Below are 25,654 nucleotides of genomic sequence, written 5' to 3'. Positions count from 1 at the left end.
TTCTCTGGGGCACTGAAGCTCATAAAGTGAGGCTTTGGAGTTCTTTTAAAATGCTAGGTAACAAAGTAATAAAGAAGGTTTGATGAAATTTCTATGTTTCTAAATAATGTTAAATTATATAGTTCCTCCATTCTGCAAACTCAACCATCTACAACTCAACAATGGAGCTAGAGAAGTTTATATACTGAACTTTTAACCCAGGGCTATGTGGATAGTGAGTTCATTCAATGTTATAATGCAAACATACACATACATATACACACACAGTATACATACAGTGTGTGTTTGTGTGTGTGTTTTTGGGTGTGTAGTAGCCTAAGAGCAAAGAATTCAGATACTAACTTTAGAAAAAAATTGTGTTCTTTTCACTGGGACTTATTTTAAGGTCCAGGCCCACTTTATTGTTTTGTTACATTAGGAAATCTGCCGTGCAGCCTACGTGTTGAACCTCCTATTTGTGATTATCTCGCCTTGAGGAGAGAGATGAAAAGAAAAATAAGTGTCTCCCATATGTGGGAATTTTCTTTCTTTATAAAGATATGATCATATACCTTCTCCAGGAGAAAAGTCAGTGCCCTAGATGGTAAGTTTTGGCTAAAAATCCGTAACACATGAGGAATAATATTCCATTGGTTAGCATGTTCTGCACAGAAGAACAATCTTATTTTCCCAGCAAGCCTCTCTAATGAAATAAACATTTGAACCAACGGTAATAATTAATATCTCTACTTTCTGATGCAGTTTTAGAGCAATAAACCAGAGAGAAAAAAAATTCTTCTTTCTGGTGTAAAAGGCTTAGAGGCAAATGACCAGAGAGCAGCAGACCTTGCTTAGATGGATAAAGACTGGGGTCCTGCAGTGGGTCTCATCTTATTGCTTTAACCATTTCTTTGGAACTTCAGTAGGAGGTTAGCCCAGCTGAACAGTAGTTTAGGGAGAATCATTTACACCACACCCAATAACACCACTGACAACCACAGAGACCCCAAAAGAAGCAATGCAGGGACTTATACAGATATCCTACCCTAAGATCAAGGCAGGGAGAATTAAGGACACATAGGTTCAATTGCTTCTGTTTTCCTCTCAACATCCAGATTACTAGTAGACCCTTTTCCTATGTGTAAAGGGTGTGATGTATTCAACTTGAACAATGTGAGTGGGCTAGAGAAAAATGTGGATAAATTGCATCAGAAACATTCTTCACTAGGTTAAGATGAACTTCTCTAAAGTGACTCTTCTCCCAGGTTATAATCGTCAGCAAGGATTTGAAGGTTCTTGTGTGAAAATTAACCTGTCAGAAAGAACACTTCTGGTACTGAGCGGGGTATTTAAATCATGTCGGGAAAGGGACAGGCGAGTCCCTCAGCTAGCCTCCAGTGATCCCAGCACAGTCTGGATCTGTCTTTCGCCCAACTTTCATTTTTGCATTTCCTCCCCATCAGTGGATCTCTATGTTATATCTCCACAAATTAAAATCACTTTGTGAGATTTTTTTAAAAACCACTAGTGCCACAGCCTCACGATCGCTGACTCTGGCGTGAAAGGTTGATGAGGCTCAGGGTTCAGTATTTTAAAGACCCCCAGGTAACTGCAGCAGTACTTTCTTCTTAGCCCCATGCTGTACTCATGGTAAGTTCTCATTAAATGCCAGCCAAAATTGGTTATCAGTGTGCTGTGAATCAAATCAGGGCCATTACTTTTAAGTCTATGCCATTTAAAATAGATTCTATTTGTGTCTCTGAGCATTTTAACAGGGCTTCAAGCCATTTACAGCTGCTCATATTGAGAATTTTGCAGTTTTTCACAGCTCAGTTTTACAGACTTCTCCTAGCTGTGTCACATTCAGTAAACTTGCCTCAACAAGCTAAGAGAAAATGCCAAAAATCAGCACTCCTACTGTTCGGCAGAGTGTATTTTGTCCTCTTATAACTGCTTCAATTCCAGCACTTAGCAGGAAGACATTTAAATTTTTATTGTATTCCTATCTATCAGAAAAAAGAAGAATTTACAAGTTTGACACTAAACAATCACAGATGGAAGATGTGAAGTAGGATCACACATTTTACACTGAAGTATAATGTAGCTATCACTAAATGCAGACTGACACAAAATCCATCCAACTTTCCCTGTGGCTTCAGGGAGAATGTAACATATTCATTAAAGAATGTCCCACAGAATTTCAAATGTCAAAATACAATATAATCATATTGAGAAAATCCTTCAAATTTAGTAATGGAAATTTCATAATACTGCTGAGAGAGAAAATTGCCAGTTTGTAATTATGCCTCTTTCTCTGCAGGTACCACTCATTACAGAAACTAGGAAAACATCATGGTAATGAGATTCCTAAACAAGAAAGTAATAAAAACAGATGTACGCATACCAGATGACCACACTGTTAATAAAAAACGGTTTACTCCATTGTCATGATCTTAGTTTGTTTATAAATAGAGAAAACAATATAAGAATAGTAGAAAAGGCTTCTCCTTTAAATTTTATCTGTTGATAAAAATCTATTTGAGAAAGCTTCTCAATACCAACCAGGAAAACTCCAGAAGCAGCCCCATTCCTGTTTGCCTTGTTTGCTATGGGAAGTCCAAGTCCAGCCTCCTGGTCCTTCATTGGCCCTTCACTGACAGCTGGACTCACCACATACCCATCATCTGTCCCAACTTCCCTTCCTTGTACTGTGCCCTCTATGATTTCTGTTCTAGAACCAGAGAACTTTCCTATATCTCTTACATCCTCTTGGAATTCTCTCTTTACTTCCTAGCCTTAAGGAATCTTTAAAAAATTTCAAAGCCCAGGCTATAGCCAAGGCCAATTCAATCACAATTTCTAGTATTTTTTGAAACTCTCCAGGTCATTCCAGTGTGTAATTTTGAGAATCAGTGATTTATGGGTTCTCTATAATATCAGCTATTTTCTGATACTTTCAAAACCCTTCCCTCTTTTGACAGATGCCTGACAAAATTCCAACCCTTGATCAACCATGGCCTGCTAGGAAAAAAAAAAAAAAAAGTCACACAACAAAGAGGTTGATTTGGCTTATAATCTTGATTACAAACCTCAAATGAGCATTCAGTATTACCTAGATATCCTACTACAGTTCTCTAGTATTTTCACGTCTGAAGATATCTATTTCATACTTCTACTTTTTTTCTCAAAAGTCTCTTACTCCTTCTACTCTCAAATGATGACTTCACTGATAATATAAAAGCTATCAAGCATGAACTTCTTTGCCTTCACACAACTCTACTTACATCCAGAAATTGACATGAAAACAATTGGTTTAGCTGAATGAGTGAATAAATAAATGAGGGAATAAATCAATGAGTCCCAATGATTCCAGATTATTTCTAACATTTTAGTTTTATTCAGTAACAGCTGATGTCATGGGGAATATGTATTTTATGATTACAACATGAGTTTTCAGTTTTCTGGACTACCATGCCATATTATAGTAGTGACACATTGTTAGTTTTGTTGATTTTAACCCTGCTAGTTCAGTACTTTTTAAATGAGAAATTGGAATCACTTATGTTTTGAGATAAACCTAGAGAGTTACATGCAGCATTAAAATTGCTAATGGAATGAAGGTGTACTCATTTAGAAAATGGTATTCTGGGCTTCCCTGGTGGCGCAGTGGTTGAGAATCTGCCTGCCAATGCAGGGGACACAGGTTCGAGCCCTGGTCTGGGAAGATCCCACATGCCCCGGAGCAACTGGGCCCGTGAGCCACAACTACTGAGCCTGAGCGTCTGGAGCCTCTGCTCCGCAACAAGAGAGGCCGCGATAGTGAGAGGCCCGCGCACCGCGATGAAGAGTGGCCCCCACTCGCCGCAACTGGAGAAAGTCCTCACACAGAAACGAAGACCCAACACAGCCAAAAATAAAAATAATAAATAAATAATAAATAAAAAATTAAAAAAAAAAAAAAAAAAGAAAATGGTATTCTATAACATAGAGTCCCCAGGAGGAAAAAGAAAGTGGTAACCGGGAAAGCAAAGCTTCTGTTGCAAGAATGATTCTTACTTTAGTTCAAAGGCTTTCTGAACAAGTGGAACATGAACATGACAGTACTGAAAGTGATTCAGATCACTCTGCATCTGAATCTCTGTCTATATGTGATGAAACTCAAGAAAATGAAGTCAAGTTGCTTAAAAAGATTGTCTTCAAGTTATAAGACACTTGGTTACATGAAAATGAAAATATTTGGAGTTAGCTGTCCAATGTAACCTTCTCCTACCATTGCCCAGTCTAGGATAGGATTACAAAGAGCTTTCTGAAGAGCCAGAAAATTTTTCACAGAAACTGACTTGGAACTAACTCGATGATGACAACACTTAAATTCACGTTATTTTTGTAATTCAAATCTTTAAAAATGATTAAATAATATTATTTAGTTTTTAAATTTGAGATTAAATTTTCACCATTTTGTTTGGATAGCTGATTCTTAAGATTACATATGTCTGCTAATATTTTAAATCAGCAAGATATGTGCTTAATACTTAGATTTTAATTTATACTTTACTTGATATTTTAAAATATGTACATGTTTATATTTTAAATGAATTAAATACTTAGGTTCTTCTCTTTTTCTAGAATTCTAAGCAGTCTTTAATAAAGAATACCATCAATGCATTATTTTGGTATTTCAGTTGACTCTTGAAAAATGACAAGGTTTATCCACTAGTAACTTACAGTTGGCCCTCCATATGCTTAGTGCCTCCACATCTGTAGATCCAACCAACCACTTAGTTTGTAGTACTGTAGTACTAAATATTGAAAAATATTCATGTATGAGTGGACACTTGCGGTTCAAAATTGCATTTTTCAAGGGTCAACTGTATCTGGAATTAATACTGCAGCATCAGTACTGGTGTTTTTTTCCCAGTACACAATTACTGGACATAGTAGCCCATTTGCCTGCCTGGCCACACCTCTCTATAGCAGTTCCTGACAAGTCACATGACAAGGCCATGCGACTACTCCCTCTGCCTCAGTAAGCTGGGTTAGGAAAAGGTAGCACTTCAAGATAACCAGAGAACCACCAGAAAACGGGGCAAAATATATCATTAACCACAGTTTCTTCTTCTTTGAATTGCTTTAGCAGTTTATCTACATACAGGTATAGGCATAGCGAGGAAACACTGTGGGTTCAGTTCCAGACTACCTCAATAATGTGAATATTGCAATATAGTGAGTCACACAAATTGTTTGGTTTCTCAGTGCATATAAAAGTTACATTTACACTATACTATAGTCTATAGTAATAGCATTATTTCTAAAAATAATGTACATATCTTAATTTAAAAAGTAGTGTATTGCTAAAAAGTGCTAACCATCATCTGAACCTTTGGCAAGCTGTAGTAGTAACATTAAAGCAAATCAAAACCACAATGAGATATCATCAAACACCTGTCAGAATGGCTATCATCAAAAAGTCTACAAATAACCAATGTTGGAGAGGATGTGGAGAAAAGGGAACCCTAGTACACTGCTGGTGGGGATGTAAATTGGTGAAGCCACTATGGAAAACAGTATGGAGGTTCCTCAGAAAACTAAAAATAGAACTACCATACAATCCAGCAATTCCAATTCTGAGAATATATCTGAAGAAAATGAAAACACTAATTCAAAAAGATAACATGCACCCCAATGTTCATAGCAGCATTGTTTATAACAGCCAAGATATGGAAGCAACCTTAGTGTCCATCAACAGATGAATGGATAAAGAAAATGTGATACAAAAAATATATATACACACACACAATGGAATATTAGTCAGACATAAAAAAGAATGAAATTCTGCCATTTGCAACAATGTGAATGGACCTAGAAGGTATTATGCTTAGTGAAATGTCAGACAGAGAAAGACAAATAGTCTGTTATCACTTATATATGGAATCTAAAAAATGAAACCAACAAATGAATATAAAAAAACAGAAACAGACTCATAAATTAGTGGTTACCAGTGGGGAAATGGAAGTGGGGGGGGGGGGCAAAATAAGGGTAGGAGATTAAGAGATACAAACTACTACGTATAAAATAAATAAGCTACAAGGATATATTGTACAGCTCAGGGAAATATAGCCATTATTTTGTAATAAGTTTAAATGGAGTATAATCTGTAAAAATATTGAATCACTATGTTATACACCTGAAACTAATATAATACTGTAAATCAACTATACTTCAATTAAAAAAAGAGCACTGATCACAGATCACCAGAACAAATATAATAATAAAGAAAAAGTTTGAAATGCTACAAGAACTACGAAAATGGGATAGATACAGGAAGTGAGCAAACGCTGTTGGAAAACTTGTGCCCATAGACTTGCTCAACGCAAGGTTGCCACAAACCTTCAATTTGTAAAAAACACAATATCTGTGAAGTACAATAAAGCGAAGCACAGTGAAACAAGGTATGCCTGCAACATATATTCACTGAGGTCATCCTATGTGTAAAGCAGATGTTTTTCATTCTATATTTATTTTTAACCAACAAACATTAAATAACCACTGATTATAAAAATAGCATAGACATATCCACATAGATCATCAATAATCACATGCCTTATTTTTCTAATCTGTCTCCTTTTAGTTATATTACAAATAGATAAAAAAAAAAAAACCATAAAGCTAGTAAACCATCAGTCAATACCAGGCGTTTCTTACTGAAGAATTCATGCTGTTTTAAAGGGATTGAAAACCACATTTTTTCATTAAACTTGCCAATCAATGAATGATCTCTAAATTGATTTCTTCAGGCCCCAGTTTTTTCATTTATTTGAAGTTTAATATTCCCAACTGACTTTAATCTCACTCCATTGCTTCAGTCCTACTCCTTCTTAGACTTCCCCTAAGTTTGTCACATGGCTTTCTTGTGCCTTTCTATTTTTCTATGTTTGCCTGGCTGAAGCAGCTCATAAATTCCACCAACAATCTAATCTCTTAACCCAGTTTCCTACATATTTACATGACATTCTCTGCTTATCTCTATCACTGTATCTAGTGAATGTACTAGGTCAGAGATACTTGTCTGGATCCCCTTTTGGGTTTTGAGACCTTGAGGGCAAGAACTCTTTTTCACCCAGGAATATCCACCACTTAGCAATACCTGGTACATAGTAGATACATATAAATGTCTGAAGCATGAAGGAATGTTATAAATTGTGTTAAAACACATTCTAGAATGTGTTATAAATATATTAAGTGTATAGTTTAAATTGATATATATGTCAAATTCACTAACTTTTTAAACTGAAGTTGCTTTATATCAATCTACCTCTCTCTCTCTCTCTCTCTCTCTCGCTCCCTCCCTTCCTCCCTCTTTCTGTGTAAAATAAATCTGGGCACAGGTAGGCCAGAAAAACATATTAAGTTTTATACAGTGCTCACACACACTCATACACAGATACCATATAATATATAATAAATGTTAACTGATTAATATCATATTAGCTTATCCTAGAAATGAGCATCAAGGCAAACATCACACCTCTTCATACATGAAAGTTAAGTAAGATGTTTTAGCATCAGCATTCAGCAGATATCACTATGAATTAAAAACAAAAAAAGTAATCTTAACTCTTAGTGAGATTTACTACAGAAATGGCTTAATTTCTGTATAATTAACCACATAATACCACCTAGGAAAATGTCATTTGATTTTTAACAAAGAATTACTACCTTTACTGATGTTTTCAAGAGGAAATGACTTAAATATTTCAAGAAACTTTTACGTTAAACAATATACCATCAGATAAGATTCTAAAGAAACACTCTTGGATGGAATTGAAACGTCAGCGTTTAGGACCCATATATTCAATGGAATAGCTAGTAATATTAAAAATAGTAATAGTAAATTTAACTTAAAGTTAAATTAAATTTAAATAAACATTAACTATGAGTTATGTGCCTGGCAATATTCTAAGTCTTGTGTACGTATTAAATCATTTCACCCTGAAAACAATCCTCTGAGGCAGGCACTACTCCACTCTACCACTGAGCAAACAAAGGCACAGAGTAATAATGCCCCTTACCCAGCTCACACAGCTAAGCTTGGATTCCCATCGAGGTCATTTTCTTAACCACTATGCTCTACCTTTTCTCTAAAAGATATTTATTGACCATATTTTGGTAGCTAATCTATACACTGATCTAATAATAATTTTCACTTCTAATTTTTTCACATTGTAAATAGAAGAAAAAGACAATCAGCTGCTGTCATTTTCTAGCTGTACAAGGTGTGTCCCTTTTCCTCTCTGAGTTGTAGCTTTAGTAAAATGGGACTTGGAACATCTACCTAGGTACCTGAATATTCTTCTTTCACCCCATGTTTCTTTGCAAGCCAGACAGTATAAAAAAAAAAAAATTTATGAAGATTGAGTTAGATGAGGCATCTGAAAATGTTTTAGAAAATATAGCATGCTATGTCAATATAAATTTACTTTTATTAATATTTATTATAACTCTCTTATGATCAATGGTATAAAAATATAAAAATAATTTAACTATCCCTGCTCTCCTCTTCTATATTTGATTCTTTCACATGATGATATGATGGAAGAATAGGAAATATAAACCTATTTATTCATAATCATTAAAATAACCTAGCAAATTAAAAAAAAAAAAATCATAGCAAATATTCCCCTGGCTTTAACCAGAGTGAAAGAATTTTTTTAAACTCAAAATTACGAGTATATAAGACAAAAACAAATAAAATAAAACAAATCAGCCAAACTGGTATCATTGTGAGAGAATTCATATTGATCTTAATTATTTTTGATAAACAGAACACGTATCTAAATGCCTGATGAATTTAGGTAAATAGATTTAAATGAAAAACTGCAAAAGTAAGTTGTTTTCTTACTTCTTTTAAATCATTCTTTCTCTAATAGAGGGAAATAAAATTCCAGAAAGCTAGTAAGTTTTAAAATGCCTAAAACATGAGTAAACAACCAGATTGCTCCTCAGTCTTGAACTTCTTAAATTGATCTTTTTAAACATTAATTTCTTACATGCCACTTGAAAAAAAAGTAACTTTCCTTAAAACTACAACTGGTGATTGCAGCTAATGAACTACTGCTAAAAATAACTACAAGGTAATTATATATATGCATATACGTATATATATAAATATATAAAATATCCTTTTTCAGAAAAATGTGAGTCTTGTGATGTGCTAGATACTGTGCTAATTGCTACTAGTTCATGAAGATATAATAGTGAATAAGATACAGATGACCCCTATTTTCATTCAGTTTTAAATGTATCAAGGCAGCTATATATTTAATAGTTTTTTAAAATGTAATTTTGTTATGTGCCACAAAAGGTAGGTATAGGGTAATATAAAAATGTATAATAGGTAAAACTAGTGAAGTTTGAGGCTTTAGAAAAGACTTCCCTAAGGAAAAAAGATTTGTAAATGAAGGATTTTGTCAGGTATGGCAGGGGGGATCTGAGTAGAGTGATTTCAAGAGGGGAGAACAGAAAAATATACAGAATTCACAGTGGAAGGAAGTTGGTACATTCAGTGAACTGAGAGAAGGCTTGCTTGACTGGAGCAGAGCCATCAACGGGGAGACCCATGGGAGACCATTCATGCAAGGCTTAGAGGTCAGCTGGAGGACACTGCAGCCATTGAAGCCATTCAGCAGGAGAGTGCCATGATCAGAAAGTGGAAAAAAATATTTAAAGTCATGATAGCTCACGGGGAAATATCAAATTTCATAAAACAACATCAATAATCAGAAATTATAGAGACTTTGGAGATTACTGGTTTCAAAGTTAGTAGAGAAATGCTAGATTTAGAAAAGACATTGAGACAGAAGCAATTTTTAAAAAGTGCTATATATTGGAGTTAAACATTATAAGCCATTTGAAGGACAAATGTAAGAAGAAAACTTCAAAAGATCTTTGAGTCCTGTATCAAATAATAATTTCAAAATTATATTTGATACCACAAATATGGTCAATTTACAGACCTTATAGAGAGATGCTAGAAATAATTATGTTTATTTAGTTGTGTTACTATCGAAAGTTCCATGGGAAGAGTTTCCAAAACAGAATAGCATTTTAGCCATCCTCAGGCTGAATATATACAGTTAAGATTATATTAATATAAACATTTCACAAAATTTATGAAGTTACTGGAGATTTGTTAAGATCTTAGCTGTCCATGATCCATTTTTACCCTCAGGGAAAATATTGACCAAGACTCAAGAAACAGTTCTCATTATGAACTTTCATCAGACCTTTTTTAATCTGAAAGTTATCAATATTAAATTAACTAGGGCCATTAATTCTCTGTCATCTGCAGATAGTTTTGTTTTACTCTGATGCTCTGTTGTATGCTACAGGCTAGAACTGTCTTCAACAAAGGACAGTCTCAGGAAAAGGACTCTATCAGGTACCTCAAACTACTGACACTCCCAACTCTTTGCTATAGGCTTCTGAGCTGATACTGCTTACACAACTTCCAGACTAAAGCAGTAAACTAAGTCAGGATTACTAGAATTCTCAGATGCAGTGGGCTTCAAGAATTAATGACAGGACTAACAGCATGAAATCAGAGGTCTTATTTGATTTTATTTCTCTAACAGGAAAGTTGTTTTAGTTTCCACATATATAAGGAAGCTCTTTCATTTTCTTTTTAATCTATCTATATACACTGCAACAATTTAATAAACCCTGCTTTTGTAAATGAAATAAAACATTAAAAAATCTCTCACTTTACATGGTGACATAGTTGTTTACCTAAGTTCATTGACTCCACCTTTTCATCAAGATATAATTGAATAAACTGTGCGACTAAGGCCTTACTGGAAAAGCCATACTCGTGAATGATGTTCATTGTGTGAAGGAGGACTAGTTGCCTTTTAGGAACTGAGGCCGGCTTTACTTATGAATACAATGCCTGCAAAGTCCACCCAGGAAGCCCAGCCTGGTGCCTGAAAGACAAAGTGCAGTCTCACCGGTCATAAGGGCCACTTCCTGACAGGTTGGGAATATTAACAAATTTTGGTGATCCTGAGAGGAGAGGGATGCACTGAAAGGTACAGGTTGTACGGGTGAAATCTGGTGTATGGTTTATTGGGTCTGGCTTCCTAATCTCAAGTTAGCAAACAATAGAGGCTTTTAAAAGTCCAATCTGAGATTTTTTAATAAAAATTTTCAGATAGAAGTGAATTAATCTGAAGCTCTACAGCTTTTATTGTAGAAAAATATCAGTCTCCCATATGCATTTTCCAGTCTTTCCAGCTCTCTCTAACCTAAAAACTGGTGAAATTTCCTAAAACTCAAATGGTCATGGTTGACCAAATAGAACTGAAGATGGTATTAGTTGATTTTTATATTTTATCATTCAAGATCCTTCAGACAACAATGACCTTTGAATATTCATATTTTCCTATTTTTTAAAACAAATATATTTTTTTGTCCATCACAATATCTTGGGCGTTGGCTTCCACATTTATAATACAAGAATACTGGTATACAACTACCTCAAAGAAGACCAATAATATTAGCTCAATATGCTATGACATGACAATTATATCCTTCTTATGTTCAATGTATTACAAACACTATAATAATAAACTCAATGATTAAATTCAGAATAATAATTCTGTTTAAAAAAGTTCACCCCACTTATTGACAACAATATTAAATAAAATACCAGCCATTAGATTACTTTTGCATCATGTATTAGTATAACAATCATCTTAAAGTAATTTAATTTTTACAGTTTACACATGACAGTGATTTAAAGAAATAAAGTTATAATTTTCTATTTTAAACCTGAACAACCAAACCAAAGTATTCTACATAACTTATGTCATATATAATATTAGTTAACATTTTAAACACAGATTGGATATATGTTCAGCTCATACTTACCCATGAAATTGAGATAGCCTTCTCCGCCAAGTGCATGAGTAATGAGTCGAATCATTTTATGAAGCTGTATTCCACGATCAATAACTGGAGTAAACGGGGTTAGAACACTCATGTTGGTATACATTTCAGCATCCATCAACCAAAATGCCAGAGACTTATCCCCAACGAGTGCCTATAAAAATAAAAGTCACTGAGATAAATGCAAATAATAGGTACTAAGCAGCTGTGATTTATACTAGAATAACATGTAGTTATACAGAATGGAAACAATGCAGAAGAGGTGTGTGAATTAATATTAATTTCATGTATTTTCCAACAGTCACTATGCTGAAGGTGAGCTGGTGAAATACATGAGAGATCTCATGTATCTTTGTTTCTTTCATTTTTAAAATAGCTTGGTGAAAAGCTCATGATAAGCTACCTGAATATTTGTTATAATAAGCTGATGCTTCACATTTTTTGAAGTTAGAATAAACATGTATTTTAATGTTGAGAATACTAACAGATATTTTTTCTTTTTTTTAGGATTTGAATAATGAATTTTTTAATTGAATGAATTCTTTAAATTCTATAGTGCTTTACAATTTTCAAAAGTTTCACATACATGATTTCATATAATCCCATAATCTTACATTAAACTATTAGAATACTAATAGATTTTAAAAAATATCTTGCATATCATGATTTTATTGTTTTGAAAGAATGGAAGAGTTTCCTAAAAGTAATTTATATGTATATGCATTTATATGTATATAGATGTATTTATATATATAAAATATGTATATAAATATATTACAATGGACCCTCTCCCCTTCAGCAGCAAATTGACAACTTTTTCTTAAAATGTAAAATTTGCTTTCTCATTATATTTGCCATCTAATCTAAAATTAGTTTGTTTTATATGAAAATATAATAGTTGACAAATGGGGCAGGTAACTCAGAAACACCCTGAGCAGCAGAAGAGGCCTCTTAACAATCTGAATTATTTACGGTTAAAAATAGCTAACTAATGCCAAGTGTTATTTATTGACAAAAAATTATATATAGTGAAACATAGAGACTAAACCATAATCTCCTCACCCTATTACTGTACGATTATTTTCATTTTTAGAAAAATATTTTTACTTATAAACCTATTTTAATCTCTAAGCAATTTTCACATATATATTCATATTTATAATTTTTTATCAGGTTTAAAATTCAGTATACATTTGCTTTTATAGAAAGAACTAGGTAATTTGCATCTCTTTGTACATTCCTGACAATTTGTAATACAAGGCAGAATTATGTGGATCTTTAAAGTATGAAATAATTGGTAAATCCATACTGTTTCTGTACATTTGGGGAGAAAAATTATGAAATTAACCTACCAGTTTCATCTTCAATTTGTTTATTCCACTCATTTATTTATTCTTTTATTCATTCATATAAAATACACATATATTGGGAGCTCAAAACATGCTACAACTGCTAGGAGTTTGTAATAGAAACATATAATTTATGCATGCATTTTAATTTTCATATTGTTATGTATTTGACAAGAGATTCCTCCATCCTTAAATTAATACTATTCATTTCTTATTTTGTTATGTTTTGGTTCTGGTTTCTTCATAGGTATTTATTTGATCTGCTCCACAGCCAATTTAAGTTGAAAAGAAAGTACTGCCCCAACTAGGAAGACGTAAAACTTAATATATGTCTACTTTATGAGTGAGCAAACTTTCTGTACAGGCCAAACAGTACATAGTGTAGGCATTGTGGGCTCCTTCCTCAGTCTCAACTACTTAAACATACCATTATGGCTCAAAAGCAGCCATAGACAATAGGTGAGTGAATGAACATGGCTGTATTCCAATTACCTTTACAAAAACAAGCAGCAGACAGAATTTGGCCCATGGGCCTTGGCAGCTGACCTCTGGTCTACTTATACTTTCTTAACAGTTAAAGGAGACACCTGAAAAACTACTGTCTACCTTAAATTGTCAATTTCTGCTGAAATACCAGAGGAGCTTATTGTTTTAACTTTAATTTTCTGAATACATATACTGCAAATAATTTCAGAAAGTTTTACTGTCTTTTTAATGTATAAGGAGTTCATTTTATGTTGTTTATGATGATTCATAGGCTTTATGTAACTAAATGGCCTTTTCCTGCATTTATTTATGTTTATTGAGTGACTACTAGGAGTAGCACAGTGCTAAGGCTGGAAATACAAAGGTATCAGAAACAAATTTTCTGCTTAAAATGTGATGAGAAAGTGAAGAATGGGGAAACTATTTTTTCCCTATACACCTGGATGAAGGCTTCAGGGAGAATATATCTGAGCCAGGGCATTAGGTCTTTACACGAGCTTCCCAGGGGAAGTAGGCATTTGCAGGTGTGTGGGGAAAAATACAAGACTGGAGCAAGGTTGACCTACTCAGGAATGGGTGGAAATTTAACAGTATTGAAGAATAGAACTCTTGGAGGGTTGAGCAGAGAATAACCTTTGGCATGGGCCTGGATATGACAGGCTGTGAATGAGAAGCTTTAACCAAAAGATCTGGGTTGACAAAATTAGCTTTGCCCTTTGGAAGATACCTCGGACTATATTACGGAGGATGGACTAAAATCAAGAGGGACAGAGGTCAGGGCGATCAATCAGCAAAAGATTTCAGTGACAGAGGGAAAAAATGATGAAAGCTTGTGAAAAGGCATAAAAGAAAATCTTTAGAAGGAAACCTAAAATGGAAATTAAAATTAACCTGGATTAGCACCAACATTCCTCTCGTGACAACAAAGGAAAACATGTAAGATAACACATGAAACTGTCATTCACAATCATTTAATTACAGTTTGGCAGGGTAAAAGTGGTACTGCATTTTGAAGCTGGAATTTATGGATCTATAAAATAATTTTAAAATGTTTTTCAAGTATGAATAGTTGTCACATAAAATAGACAGATAACACATTACATTAACTGTATTAAACTATAGAAATTTGTACTGTGATATGTTTATAATTAGGTATGTTAATAAATACAGACAGAGACAGAATGGTTTATACACATATTTATTTACCTGATCATGGCTCTCTGCATAAGCAATGTACTTTTCAAGGCAGCGTCTGTTTGTGAGTGTATACACTATATTGCCCATATCCCAATCTTCATCTTTATATTCTTTAAGTAACTAAATAAAAGACAAAAAATAATTCCAATACACCATTATCATCCTTACTTTAAATCCCAGTCTGAGGGTATACATCATATCAATCCAAATTATTTGAGATGCAGATATAAGCACAGCCACAGAGCAAAAATATCTTTGTCAAAACTTTTACTGAAATCACAGCTTTTATACAGACTATCCAAATGACAGTGGGTTTGCGTGTGTGTGTGCATGTGTTTGTTTTTCTGCAGATGATTTGATCACTGCATTTTAGGATTTTTGTAACCTTTTTCCTCTGTAATAGCTGCTACCTCTTGATTAATGACCACAGTGAAGTGTTGTTGTGCAGTATGTCTTTCCGCAACTTCCACAAGGTAGAGATATACTTGCTATGTTTTTAGGTTTGAATGAAAAAAAAAAATTAGCAAGAATAATGTCTCATTCCATTCTTAAAAAAAAATTAAAACAACTGTTATTTCAAAGTGTAAAGCCTAATTATCATGAAATAATTATCATCTTAACAGATCACACATTTTTGTTTCCACTTCAGTTGCTATTCAGTCTCCAGTGTGGCTTCTGTTCCACTAACACCCCTTCAGTGCAAATGACCTTGCCAAAATCTCAGACTATGATTGTCTCCTAGGTCAGTAATTGCTCTTTCTTAGGCAAATGCTTGCAGTACATGATGATAATGCTGACCCTACCCCTTCCATGAAATGCTTTCCTTCTTAGTCTACCATTGCAAAACTCTTGATTGTTTTGTTTTGTTTTGCCACCACTCTAGACATCCTGTAAAATCCCTTCCTCTGCCTATCCTATAAAAGCTGGTGCTCCTCAGAGTTAATAGCATAAAAATAGCCTGTTCTTTTACTCAATGCATTCTTTCTAAGTGGGTTCATTTCTCTTGTCCAAAAGTGTCAACAGCACGCGGATAGAAGCAGAATTCTAAAATGGCCCTTATGATTCCGGCTCCCTCAGAGTCACATCTTTGTATAATCCTTAACCTGGAGTGTGGGAGGGACCTTTGAATACAATGGGTGCCCTTAGAAGAAATTGTGAGATAATAACAGTAATGTTTTAAGTTGCTAAATTTGTGGTAGTTTGTTACACAACAATAGAAAATTAATGAAGATTTTGGTACAAGAAATGGGGTTCCAGCTTGCTTGTATCTTCCTTTGCATGTTTTTTTTTGGCTCAGTGGAATTCAGAGGTGCTTAGCCATCCTGCGTAATTGCACTGTGAATCACTGAGCACCAGAGGACAGGCTGTATTAGGCAGACTAATGGCCACCCACAGGTGTTTACATCCTAATACCCAGAGTCTGTGAATATGTCACCTTACATGGCAAAAAGGACTTTAGAGATATGTTGAAGTTAAGGACATTGAGATGGGTAGATTCCTGGATTATCTGGATGGGCCGAATGTAATTGCAGGCATCTTTCTTAAAAGATGCCTGAATTGTCAGAGTAAGAGAGAGATTTGAAGATGCTACCCTGTTGGCTTTGAGGATGGGGGAAGGGACCATGGACCAAGGAATACAGGAATACAGGTCCATGCTTTTACAGGCTTTTAGAAGCTAGAAAAGTCAAGGAAACAGAGCCTCCAGAAGGAATGCACCCTTACTAATGCCTTGATTTTAGCTTAGTAAGACCCACTTCAGATTTGTGACTATGTGACAGTAAATTTGTGTTATTTTAAGACACTAAGTTTGTGGTACTTAGATACAGCAACAATTTGAAACTAATGTATAGACCTATACAAATATGCCCAATTAAGTTCGACTACTGTGTAAAAACAATTCAATGGAAGTATGTTCAATGGACTTTTCAACAAATCATGCTGAATGAGTTAGACATCCATAGGCAAAAGAAAAACAGAAAAAAACCCTTACACGTTGACTGCACAAAAACTAACTCAAATGGACTATGGGTTTAAATATAAAAGTAAAACTATAAAATGTTTAATAGAAAACATAGGCGAGTCAAAGAATTCTTAGGCTTGTCACCAAAAGAGATCCCTAAAAGGAAAAAAAAAATGATAAATTGGCCTTCATCAAATTTAAAGGAAACAAAGAACTTTTGTTCTGTGCAAGTCCACATGAAGAGGATGAAAAGACAAGCAAAGACTGGGATAAAATATTTGTCAACCACATACCCCACAAAAGAGCTGAATCTAGACTATATAAAGAACTCTCAAAACTCCACAGGAAATAAATGATCCCATTAGAAAATGGTCAAAAGACATGAACAGACATTTCACCAAAGAGGATATACAGAAGGCAAATTAGCACACGAAAAGATGTTCATCATCCTAAGCCATTAAGGAAAGACAAATTAAACCCATAGTGAGGTATTTCTGCACACCTGTTAGAATGACTAAAATAAAAAATAGTACAATAGCAAATGCTATTGTTCGATGATGTACAGAAATTGGATCTCACCAAAGTTGCTGGTGGGAATGTAAAATGGTACAGCTACTCAGAAAAATACTTTGGCAGTTTTTTAACAAATTAACATCCAACCACTATAAGACCCAGTAATTGTACTTTTGGGCATTTATCCTAGAATAATGAAAATTTATGGTCATACAAAAATCTGTACACAAATGTTTATAGCAGCTTTCTTTACAATAGCCAAAACCTAGAAACAATCTAGATGTCTTTTAATGGACGAATAATTAAACAAACTGTGATACATCCATGCCATGGAATACCATTCAACAATGAAAAGGAATACACTGAAGTAGAGTCACAGATATAGAAAACAAACTTACAGTTACCAGGGGATAAGTGAGGGAGGGAGGGATAAATTGGGAAATTGGGATTGACATATACACACTACTATATATAAAATAGATAACTAATAAGAACCTACTGTGTAGCACATGGTGCTCTACTCAGTACTCTGTAATGGCCTATATGGGAAACGAATCTAAGAAAAGAGTGGATATATGTATATATATAACTGATTCACTTTGCTGTATACCTGAAACTAACACAACATTGTAAATCAACTATACTCCAATAAAAATTAAAAAAAAAAAAAGTTGAAAAGGAATAGACTACTGATACATGCAAGAACCTGGATGAAATCCCCAGAGAATTCGACTGAGTGAAAAATGGCAATTCCAAAAGGTTACATACTGTATAATTCCATTTATATAACATTCTTGAAATGAAAAAATTATAGAAATGGAGATCAGATTAGTGGTGGTCAAAAGTTAAGGAGTGACTGGGGGAAGAGGGAAGTGGGTGTGGTTATAAAGGCAACATTTGGGAAACTTGTGGTAGTGGAAGTGTTCTATATCTTGACTATGTCCATGTCACTATCCTGGTTGTGATATTGTACTATAGCTTTGCAAGATGTTACCATTGGGGAATACTGTTTAAGAATTCACCAGATCTCACTGTATTATTTCTTACAACTGCATGAAAATCTACAATTATCTTAATATAAAAAGTGTAATTAAAAAAACTATATATAATGAAAAATACCAGATGCTCAATAAATATTTGGTGGAATTAATAAATGAGTGAATTCAATTAAATACCTATATTACCTTTACATGAACACTTCAGTTATTAGATAATAAAAATGATCAAATAAAATGAAAGAAGATACAGCAAATTTGGCATATTTTAGATAGGCAAATATTTGTTCAGTAAATGACTAAACTAATATGATATCCCAAACTACTGATTTTGAACTCTACAAGTAGAAAATGGTAAATAATTTGCTTTTGAACAACAAAAACATGAATGAAATCTAGCATTCTAATCTAACGCATACCCTATGTGTAGATAAAATGCATGACACATACATTCTGAGTATAGTTGTCATTTCTATCAATACTCTTGTGTGTTTTATTGACATCTGAAGGGATGATAATCATTTACGGAATATTTTTAAATGCACAAATTATAAAAGGAGAGGAAAATCACTGAGTTTTTTTAAAAATATTATTTTAACTCTCTCTTGTCTTATTAACTAAGGCTCCCACTTTGGTGATGAAAAAAGATGTTAAATAATTACATAAAACAGGAGATGATATCTGTCTTCAGAGGCTTTACAATCTACAAAGACAAGATGGCCATATCCTAAACAGAGGACAATACACTTTTTTCTATTTATATGATGTACTGCATAGTACAGTATCTTGAGCATACAAGGTACTGAAATGTTTAGTAAGTTAAATTTTTTTTAAAGCCTGACATGATTGCTTAGAGAAGGAAATATCCTACTGTGAGCCATGACTGACTGGGAAATAATTCTAGGTTAATGTACACCTTGAAATATCCTTGAATTTGCCCAAAGACTGATGAAGACTTTTCAGTAAAAAAAGTAAGATTTGGCACTTGTGAGGGGAAAAAAGTCTGTGTGGAAGATTAGAAATAATAAAAGATGGGGGGTGGATAAAGAACCTTCAACTAAGGTAAGAAACTTGAAGACCACAGCATTTTTTTTAAGTGACAAATACAAAGCAACTTTCCCAGGGATTAAAGTTGGAACACACATTTGTTTGTTCCTTTGATTTCTAAGTCTAATCGCCTCTGTAAAACCCTTGCTTTTCGACCTGACAATGTTTACGAAATCATTATAGATGGAGAAGCGGAAGTTGTGCTGGTAGAGTTTTAATGTCACAGCTGTGCACTGCCCAAATTGCCTAGGGATACAGAAAAGACAATTAAGAGATGATTACAATAACTACTTCCTTCAGAGTAGGCTTTATGTTTTTTCTATGCAAAGTTAAGCTCTTCCACCGTTGTGATCTCATGGCACCTGTTCATGTCTGTACTAAAGGGCTTATCAGAAAGCAATGATTATTTGATACGTATCTGACTCCTTATACATATTCAGCCTATGATTACAGACTTGGCCACTCAGAAATGTTCTACATCAAATCTATGTAACAACTTTAGTCTTTTAGACAAACATAAAATGAAACAAAATATAATCCAAACTACTTGAACTATCATTAAATTTAATAAAATTGTATTAGAAATTATATGCAAGGTGTCATGTATAATTATTCATTCCTAGTGCCTAACACATGGTAAGGGCTTTTAAATGCTAAATGAAGGAATGGATAAATCCAAATCTGTTGAGAAAAAAAAACATACTATGAAGCAAGTACTGGGAATTAAGGAGTGACTTCTACATTAATTGATGATTTGCAGGCAGAAATGGATGCGTTGATGAAGTTTAATGTGTTTTAAATATAGAACACCGAACTTTCATATAACTGCATTGATAATGCAAAATTCCATTTACACAGCTAACATTATATCAATCATATTTTCTCTGTGCCTGTATAATGTAAGTGTGAATACTTTAAATTAGAACTTTTAGAAGTTTGAGAGGCACCTTATTAAAAAGCACAAGAAGCAACACACTAATGAGAGAACTTAATACTTCAATTATATCTGTAACTAATGATCACAACCAAGAAATAAATCAAAGAAATAATAAATAAACCAACATAATACATAGTATCCACAGGAAAAAAAGAAATTTACATGAAACCTTACCTGGATCCATTTATCTGGAATTGCCATGGCTAATCGATAGTCAAAGCCACCCCCTCCCTGGGAAATTGGAAAACACAGAGCTGGCATTCCTGATACATCCTGAAATAAAGAGCATCAGCATTATCAGTTCAGATTGCTCAAGTTTTTACTATATATTCTTCTGACAGTAAAATCCAGGCCAATGAATACAAACAATAAATAGGGGTGAATACTCGTGGAGTATTTTGGTAGCATAACTGTAAAAGTAGATAAAATTGTGATAGTGTATCTCATTTCCCAGTAAGATTTTGTGTAATGCTTTTCATTTCAGGACAAATTTGATCTCTTTTCCTTAGTAGCACATAGAGAACAAAAACTAGTAAAAGTGTTATTGTTGAAACATAGCTTCTTACACTAATTTCTGAGTACTATATTTATTAACTACTGCTTTCATCAAACATAAAAATACATGTGCCATATATCTGTTATTCTTGTTCTCTCTGTATACAGCATGGACATATAGTGTATTTTGTGAGAACTTAGCTTCTGATGAAATGGAAAGTAGAGTTAGCACACTAAGAGCGAAGCAGCAAGATGGCTTTCACTAGAGTCAGTTACACTTGGAAAGGGTCTTTGAGGTTATCTAGTGGATTCTCTTCATTTAGAAGATACAGAAATCAAGGCTTATTGAAGTGAAGGGATCGCTAAAGACATGTTTCTCCATGGTAGAGCCAGGACTCAGACATCTGGCCTTTTGACAGGGTCTTCCTACTGTCATGCCACCACTAGATTATCGGTAATCAAATAAATATACAATCAAACAGATAAGTAAAAAAATAATGGTACAAGGATGCAACAAAATACATTATTATAACAACTGTGGTAAAATATGGGACAAGTACCAGCAATTCTAACTCCACAATATCTTTCCAATAAATTATTTTCCTTTGCTCCATTTCTACAGACACTATCTTATTTAACCTACATTACTGTTTTCTTCAACCACTATGTTTCCAAACAAAGTTCCCCATCTCCAGTTTCTCTTTATCCTAATTGCTGCTGAATAGTCTGCTCCTATCACTGCCTGCAAATAGCTTTCAATAGCCAACAATAAAAACCTCAAATTCTTCAATTTAAGATATAATTCAACAAGTATACTTTAAGCGTTGACAATATAGTTCACTATTTGATTATCGGCTTCCTCATTCACTGTTAAAATTTAACATCCATGGAGCAGGACGTTTGTTGCTGTTCCTGACGCCGCTGTCCACTGACATATGCCAGGAATCTAGAATAGTAGAAGAGTCGCTGGCATAAGGCAGGAACTCAGTAACTCCCTGCTGAGTGAATGCATGAAGGTGCTGCCAAGGATTTCAAGATACATAAGACATAATACTTGACTTGCTGGATTCATGAACTAGGACCTAAATGAACATGCACACACATACACTTATCACGAAATGACAATGTGCGTGGCTGTCATAATTGTTAGCTGAAGTACACAGAAAGTGCAAGGAAGAGACCTCTATCTTTCCGTCGTTATTTCCACTACTTCATTTCAAATATTCAATACCTCATCCACTTTGAAACATTTACTCTTCCCTGTGCTTGTCACAAGCTTTTCTGTGTGTGTCATCACTCAAATTCTTCTTTGGATCATTTTCCTTACTTCCTATGAAAGACTATCACATACTCTGAGCTCTCTGAGACTTAACTGCTTCTTCTTCCACAACACACCTCATCCTCAAACTCGTCCCACAGAAAAGCTGGAAAAAAAGAAACATATGACCTCTCTGGACTGCCAAAATATGTATTAATTGTTTTCTAATGGAAGAGAGCTACAGTTAAATATAGTACATGGTGGAATACATCCATAAGAAAATATTTGTCAATAATATCTTATTTCTACATACTTCCTTAGAGTTTATAAAAGTGAAAAAAGATGAATTAAAAAAAGTGAAAAAGGATGAATGGTTAACAGAAAAGAAACCATTTTAAAAGAATTGTATTTATCAAAATATGTCACATTTTCACAGATATGATAGGCATTCAGTTCAACTCCTTATAAACACTGGCTGAATATGTATTAAATCTCAGGCACCTGGGATAGGCACTGGAATTACAGACACAATGCCTTCCCAAAAGAATTTTCATAAGACCCAGAGTTTTCCTAAGACTGGTGATAAGATGGCATTAAAGATCAAGATAATTTTTCTCAAGAAAACATTAAGGTATAGTCTATATTTGGTCTACAGGTAGTTTTAGCAAATAGTTTGAAAGGAAATAGATTCTGCTAAGAAAAATATTTGGACACCAACTGGTCTTAACTCCTAAATCTGACTCCTAGAAGGCTGCCCCATTAATGCATATGAGATATTTCTAGCTCTCTTTTGGAAGTACAAAGTTAATGACTATTCTTTTAAAATCTTAAAAGAAAAAAAAAATAAGTGAACATAACGGTCACTAAAATAAATATACTTTAAACATAAAGGGGTTGATGCTTACTGACATAGGATATTAAAATGATCATGTATGTTTCAAATGAAGTTAAAATAGTTTTAATTCTTTAATACCTAAAAATGACTCATGACTATTCCAGAGGGGGAAAAAGCCTCAGTCATCAAAAAAATATTTTTAATTAATACAGCAAATATAACCATGTATAATAGTAGATATACAGAAAAAAGTCTTCAATTTTAATAACTATCATTATAAATAAATTCAAATTTCTACTACAGGACTTCATGTATAACGTATTGCATTGCATTGCATTGATTACACCACATTCCTTTCTTAAAAAAAAAAGTTCATGAGGATCAATTCCACATTTTGAAGAGACTCCCACTAGACAGAAAAGTGATGTATTGAAATTGAAGTAGTTTTCAATTTAAGTAGAATAAATTGAAGACACATCTTGTTTTAAAAATACCTAAAACCAAGTAATATAAAGTAGGCTAAAGTCTCAAAGTTTCCTTGGTAGAAACACTGATAATCAGACAAGAGCTCCCTAGATGATGAAACTATTTTACTTCAAATGAATGGAAAGATCAATGTAACAATTTTAAATTCCATGTATTAAATAATTACTACTTTTTCTTCAGTACCCACTTCTGATTTGTGCTGTCATTAACTGTTTGTAGTAATTTTTCATATATAATGTCTCGGCTTCAAATTGCCATAAATATAATTGACAAACTAATTAATTTTTTTGATGTTTGACAGATAATATTAAAATATATAAAGACAAAATAAAAGTTTAAAAATACTAATTTACATTAAAAAACATTCAGCACAGAAAGTATTAGCATAAGTACTAAAAAGACTTATAAGTTATGACCAAATATAGGTAGGTAGAGATTGTGAAACAATACAGAGTATCAAAATGGCATTGTAATTGTGGGGTTTTTAAATTTTATATGAAAATTTACCCCAGGAATTTAGGATCTATTGCTCTATTCCTAGAAGATATTTAGGAGGCAAAAGGTCTCTGTTCTCGATCCAGCGATAAACCAGGAAATCATATCACCTAGTTTGAGATTTGGAGTTTTGAGAAATGATGTATAGATAAAAGGCTATACAAATAATAAACACTACAGGAAGGAGACTGTCACTACTGCATTTCATTCCAATGAACAAAATGCCAAAAATGTGAAAATACACCTTAACTCTGACTCTTTCAACAATAGCCTTACTACTCTTACATGCCAACCACTACACTTTGTATAGAACAGTTTTAACACACTAAGTTCAATTTTAATAATAATTCCTAGTTAGAGGACTCACAAAACCAGAGGGACTTTACTACTAAATATAAATTAGCCTAAGCATTTAACAAACTTCTTAATTTATCAAATTTATCACCAAGAGGGGAATTGTCAATTATGCATATACCGAATTATATCATTACAGTGCAGCTTTGGGACAGTTAATCATGAACCTTCAGTAATCATGAATAACTAGTGAACATTTGGCAATTTGAGAGCAATAACGTAAACAAGAATGGTAATCGCATCAGAACAAGAGAGGTTTCAGAGAAGCTCGCAGGCAGTGATCCATGACATCTCTAATGATTAAACCAGAAAGGAAAAAAAAACTTAAATAGTCGGACGCATATTAATATTCAATTCTTTTCTGTGCTGAAGGTCACATGGCAAAAGGACCTGTACACTGATTAGGGTATTTTACTTTCTAACCACTGGCAGTTTCTTTTTTAACAATGGAATAATGACAAGTAATTAGGGTACACTATCTGCCAATAGAAAAACAGTGAATTCTGAATAATATGCCACCCACACAAGGTAGCTGCACTATAGTCAGGGTATAATTGCACTTATGCAATTATTGACAACATAGAGATTATTCAAATATTGTATGCTGACAAAATGTTCTATTTTAAAGGGGGTCAGAGGGTAGAGATCATTATAGCTTTACCTCAGCTATTGTTATAGAATCTGGGTACAGCGTGTGAACCAAATGATTTGCCAACATGATATAAGTCAAAGCGTCTTCATCTACTTGTAGTCCAAAATACTCATGGTAGTCACCGGAAAAATTCTGACCTGGAGAACAGAAAACCAATATGGACGCATCATCTTAGCATGCAAGTCTTAACTCTGCACAAATGCCCCCACCAATTAGTTGGTTGATACCAGTTTTGTTATCATAGCAAAATGTCATGAACCAGCAATTATATGATTTAACTTACAAAAGTACTCCATATCTACATTCAAAGTTCAGACAATCCTGCAATTCAATTTTTGTTTTACAAAAGCAAACAAAAACCCTGTGATTTAAAATTTTAATTTAATTTGAACTGAATTTTACAGCAGGAAAATAAAGTAAAATGATACCAAAGAGGGCTTCCCTGGTGGCGCAGTGGTTGGGAATCCGCCTGCCAATGCAGGGGACACGGATTCGATCCCCGGTCCGGGAAGATCCCACATGCCATGGAGCAACTAAGCCCGTGTGCCACAACTACTGAGGCTGTGCTCTGGAGCCCGCAAGCCACAACTACTGAGCCTGAGTGCCACAACTACTGAAGCCCGCGTGCCTAGAGCTCGTGCTCCGCAATGGGAGAGGCCACGCAATGAGAAGC

General features: G+C 34.0%; 1 protein-coding gene across 1 annotated transcript in view; it reads right to left on the bottom strand.

Moving 5' to 3' along the window:
* GBE1 (1,4-alpha-glucan branching enzyme 1) overlaps positions 1-25,654 on the bottom strand; it is a 281,420-nt gene that overhangs the window by 61,161 nt on the left and 194,605 nt on the right. Inside the window, exons 9-12 of the mRNA XM_059921363.1 lie at positions 24,991-25,118; positions 20,581-20,679; positions 14,964-15,074; positions 11,905-12,076 (exon numbers count right to left, since the gene is read on the bottom strand). Coding sequence (XP_059777346.1) covers positions 11,905-12,076; positions 14,964-15,074; positions 20,581-20,679; positions 24,991-25,118 — 510 coding nt within the window. The remainder of the gene's footprint in view (positions 1-11,904; positions 12,077-14,963; positions 15,075-20,580; positions 20,680-24,990; positions 25,119-25,654) is intronic.

The sequence above is a fragment of the Balaenoptera ricei genome, chromosome 4 (assembly GCF_028023285.1).
Source record: "Balaenoptera ricei isolate mBalRic1 chromosome 4, mBalRic1.hap2, whole genome shotgun sequence".
NCBI lineage: Eukaryota > Metazoa > Chordata > Mammalia > Artiodactyla > Balaenopteridae > Balaenoptera > Balaenoptera ricei.
This window is presented reverse-complemented; position numbering and strand designations above follow the sequence as displayed.